The 4,938-nt window shown below is 54.7% G+C and overlaps 1 protein-coding gene across 1 annotated transcript; it reads right to left on the bottom strand.

Moving 5' to 3' along the window:
* Nucleotides 1–2,265: 2,265 nt before the first annotated feature.
* On the bottom strand, nt 2,266–3,813 carry LOC309405976 (inositol 1,4,5-trisphosphate receptor-interacting protein-like 1; the record flags this gene model as incomplete). The annotated part of the gene is made up of 1 exon (XM_082000957.1): nt 2,266–3,813. One exon carries the CDS (start codon nt 3,811–3,813, stop codon nt 2,266–2,268), a length of 1,548 nt encoding a protein of 515 aa, XP_081857083.1.
* Between the last annotated feature and the right edge of the window lie 1,125 nt (nt 3,814–4,938).

Genomic DNA, 4,938 nt, shown 5'->3' with positions numbered 1-4,938 from the left:
CTCCACAAAATATATACTGTGGAGCCAAAGGTCCTCGATACAGGGAAAGCTGCTTCCCCTGTGACAGAGCGAGGCTGGAATGAGCATGACCTGTGCTGCTGCAGGTCCAGCATCCTTTCCCCACACGGTCTCCAGCACCGCTTCAGCCGCCTGGCAGGGAGGACACAGGTGAATTCCTCCCCTGGCTTCACAGACCCCCGGGCCAGGCAAGGAAGAGGAGTGTGCAGGGAAGAGACCATCAGCAGGACGCAGCAGCTTCTTGCAGCCATAAATCTCAGAAATTGCAAACATACATCAATGTTTGTCATTTTTGGGTTTTGTTTTTTGTTTAGCTTTTTTTTCTTGACAATAAGACTTGTGGCATTCTCAGTGTTGGAGACATTGATTTGACTTTTCTGCTCTCAATCCTGCCTAGATCAGTGTCAAAAAGGTGCCCCCACCCGTCTCTTTCCTCTCTTATGGCGTGCGATTTCAAGGGTTTTAATGGGTAACACCAATTCTCTCTCCCCAGCTTGTGCTCAGGAGCTGGGAGAGCAGCTGACCTCCCCAGCTTTAACCTGCAAGCAGGCAGGGTTGTGCGATAGCGTAACTGGGCCGTGGCATATTGCCAGTGGGTTAGCTACCAGCACCGTTCCCAAAGCCATGTTCTAGCCTACCTGGAAGACTCGTGTATGGCTGGAGTCAACTCACAGCTGCCAGCATCTGGGCTATATCCTGCCCCAGATTCATCCTGCCAACAATTCAGAGGGCTGCAGCAGGACGGCAGGGTGGAAAACAAAAGGGATCTCAGCAAGTCAAGTCTCCTTCACACCTGGGCTGTCTCTGTCTTCCTCTGCTCTCATGGCCATCTTGTCAAAGCTTTAACCCATGTAAGACATACTGAAATAATATTGAAATACTTTGCTAATACATAATAATACACAATAATAAGATAGTAATAACTCTATTGTATGATAAATGATACTGAAACAATACAGTTGTATTATCTGTATACAGATCTCGAACCTGATCTTCTCCTACAATGGGAGAGACTTTGCTCCTCCAGTCCCCGTCTTGCTGGCCTTCCACTCAAGAGGTGCGGGAGGAGAGAATGCTAGTGAAGACTGAGGCAAAGAAGACATTGATTACCTCAGCCTTCTCCTCATCTGTTGTTACCAGTGATTATTCGTTATTGACTCAGCACATCCTTAGGGTGGTGGAAGAAGCACAACATGTTCTCCACCAGCTGCTCCCTCTTGCAGGTACACTCCAGCTCCATGGAGATGCAGGAGCCTCTCACCAGCTTCTCCTCCACGGTACACAGATCAAGGTGGAAGGCGTTCCCAAGAAGAGAATGTGGGGGAATAAGCAGGTGGTAAACATGATCGTCCTCAAGGGGACTCCAACCTTCAAAGGCGATGCCCATCCCAATGTCTGGCTGCAGCACCAGGAAGAAATCACTCAAGAATAGCAATCTGAAAACATGGAGGAAGTCACCAGCAGCTCCTCGGCCACCCACTGCCTGGAGGCGAGGTTCTGCACTGGCCACTGGATGCTCTTTGCAAAAACCATCCCCAAATTGCTGTCATCATAAGGATCTTCTCAACTTTCTTCCTCCTCCTGCCCATCACTGACTCCTCTGCTTCCTCCTCCTCTTTTTCCTCCATCTCCATGACAGTGCTGGAGCTCTCTTCCTCACTGCTACTGACAGCCTCACGGCTCCTTTTCTTGAGCTGCCAGCAGAGCCCAAAGACCAGGACAAGGACTAGAGGAAAGTCCCATTCCTGTCACTGCTGCAAGGCAACAAAGAGCAGAGCTCCCCAGGACACGCTGCTCCGCTCCAGGGCCCTTTGCTCCATCTGCTGCACTGCACGAGTCATATTCTGTCATGCACAGATGTGGAGGGTGACACATTATTCCACTTGCCCCAACATAGGAGCACGGACCAGTGGTGAAGCCTTAAGTGCAGACACAGTGAAATCAGAGCCCACCGCAGCAGCTCTTCTGCAAAATGCTCCCTGACTCTGTGGCAGCTGAGCAGTCAGCACCCTCTGCCCATGTTCCCTGACAAAGTGATGCACAGGCACTCACAGACGCAGCGTTTGTTCAAACACACCATTTATTGTCAACTTTGCACAGGGTAAAGTCCAGAGAAGGAATGGGCTCTCGAAGAGCGAATGGGCGGTCGCTGTGCAGCTGGTAACTGGAGTCTCTGTTGCAAGGCTCCGTCAAAGCTGCCATCAGCTGTAAAACCCGCAAACACAGCTCGGTGCATGAGGTCCTCTTTCAGCATCCGTAGATCAGCAGTCTTCTAAGCCGATTTCGCAGCTCCACGAACCCATGCCATGCCTTGGCATGGGCGGCTGGATCCTGTACGAGGTGCTGGAAGAGGTTGAGTGGCTCGGCCGTTTGGAAGTCTGCGGGCAAGGCGATCTCCTCAGGCACCCTCTCATTGCCAAAGAAGAAGTGGTTGAGGCTTTTTTCCTCCAGGCAGCAGCGCAGGTACCGCATGATATCCTCCAGCCGCAGCAGGAAATCCTTCCTGCGCCAGCCTGACAGGGGTATGGTGGTCAGGAGGTGCATCACAGCTGTCTTCAAGGTATAGGTGGAAAAGCCTGTGCCCACCAGCATGCGGGCACAGAGCTGCAGGCATTTGAGGTGGAAGCTGTCATGTGGGGCCTGCCTGGCCACATGCCTGAAGAACTTCACCTCTGCCACAGCATAGCTCACCGACCACATCGTGCTTGGGGTGAAGATGGCTTTTGTGCTCTGGCTGCTCACAAAGATGTCCGAGTCACCATACTGCACCCCGAACATCATCTCAATTAGGAGGGGTTTTTTGCCTCTTTCTTGAACCTGGAATTTGCAGGAGCGGCTGGAGGGCACAAGCGTTAGACTGTATTTAGATGACTGAGGTAAAATCACCCAGGCAGCTTTTACCAATTGTTGGAACCAGCGAGCAGTTTTCTGCACATCTAGGTAAGAGCTGGTGCAGAGGGTGTGTAGGAGGCTGGGGTCCTGATTCCTCCTCAGCGCCTCCTCGGGCTGGTGGAGGAAGCACAGCATCTCTCCTGCCAGCTGCTCTGTCATGCAGGTGCACTCCAGCTCCACGAGGATGCAGAAGTTCCTCTCCGGCAGCTCCCCAGCAGTGCCCGGCTCCATGAGGAAAGTGTGCCCACGAGGGGGCTTCAGGGGCACAAGCAGGCGGTAGACAGCATCATCCTCACGGGGACTCCAGCCTTCGAAGGCACTGCCCACAGCGATGGCTGCTTGCAACACCGGAAAGAAACTGTTGGTCAAGAGCTGCGTGAAGACAAGGATGAAGTTGTTCACTAGTTCCTCAACCACCGGGCAGTCTGTGGCCAGGTTCTGCACTGGCCACTGTATGTGCTCCTCAAAAAACCTTCCCAACTCATCTGCATCATCATTGTCCTCTTCTGACTCCTGTCCCTCCATCTGTTCCGTGTCACAGCTGGAGCTTTCCTCATCGCTGCTGCTCTCTGCATCAGACCTCCTTTTCCTGAGCCACCAGCAGAACCCAAAGAGCAGGACCAGGACTCCAGCAACTGCCCAGAATTGCCACTGCTGCACGGCAGCAAAGAGCAGGGCTCCCCAGGCCAAGCCGCTCTGCTCCTGGGTGCTCTGCTCCTGGGTGCTCTGCTCCTGCTGGGTGCTCTGCTCCAGCTCCTGCAGCAGCCGAGCCATCTCCTGGCTCAGCTGCTCCGCACGCTGCTGCATGCGCTCGCGCGTGGCCTCATCCAGCTCATCACCCACCAGCTGCGGGTGCTGGATGATGATTTGCATCACCACAGTGAAGAATTTTGCGGCAGCCATGGCCTGCAGGAGGATAGAGAAAATGGGTTGAGTGAGATGAGGAGGGAGGGAGCTGGCGGTGGGGGAGCGGGGACATGGGCTGCAGGGAGCTGGGGGCAGGTAGCAGAGGGGCGAGGCAGCTGGGAGACAGCGAGGCCTGCGCCCAGCCCCGGCAGCGGCGGTACCGTGCCCTGCCCAAGGCACTGCCGCGAGCGGCTGGGCCCTCGGTGCAGGCTGAGAACCCACCACCCAGGGGGCCCGCGATTCTGCCCCGACCCTCGTCCAGCCCAGCCTTCCCCCGCGTGCGCACTCACCGCTGGCCCAGGCCGCACTGGGGCAGGGCTGCCTGCTGGCGCCCTTTATAACCGCCCCCATTGTGACACGTCCCCTGTGCTGTCACAGGCATCAGTACGCATCACAGGCACGCCCGCCGGCCAGCCCCGCCCTTCGGCCCCACCCTGGCTCAGCCACTCACAGCTGCCCCCTTGTACTGCTTAAGGCTGGGCTAGAGTTTGTTTTCTTCACAGCAGCTTGCATGGTGCCACAGTTTGCATTGAAAATCTTCTGCCTGCCAACAGCACTCTCTTCATCACAGAATATCCTGAGCTGGAAGGGACCCACGAGGATCATCGAGTCCCAGCCCTGACTCCACACCGCACAAGCTTCAAGGTAAATCCTAGCATCCTAGAATGATGCAGCTTGGCCAAGACCCTGAAGAACATCGAGTCCAACCGCAAAGCTAAAACTGCCAACTCCACCACTAAACCACGTCACTAGTCGACACGTCTACACACCCTTTGTATACCTCCGGGCATGGTGCCTCAGCCACTTCCCTGGGCAGCCTATTCCAATGCTTGACACCGCTTTTGGTGATCAAGTTTCTCCTAATATCCAATGTAAACTTCCCCGGGTGCAACGTGAGGCCCTTTCCTCTCTTCCTTTCACTTGTTACCTGGGAAAAGAGACCGACACTCACCTTGCCACAACCTCCTTGCAGGTAGTTGTAGAGAGTGATAAGGTCTCCCCTCAGCCTCCTGTTCTCTGCACTAAACAATCCCAGTTCCCTCAGATGCTCCTCAAAAGCCTCTAGAACCTTCAGCAGCTTTGCTGCTTTTCTTGGGATGCGCTCCAGAACCTCAGTGTCTT

The sequence above is a fragment of the Phaethon aethereus genome (genome assembly GCF_964289735.1).
Source record: "Phaethon aethereus genome assembly, chromosome: 5".
Classification (NCBI taxonomy): domain Eukaryota; kingdom Metazoa; phylum Chordata; class Aves; order Phaethontiformes; family Phaethontidae; genus Phaethon; species Phaethon aethereus.
This window is presented reverse-complemented; position numbering and strand designations above follow the sequence as displayed.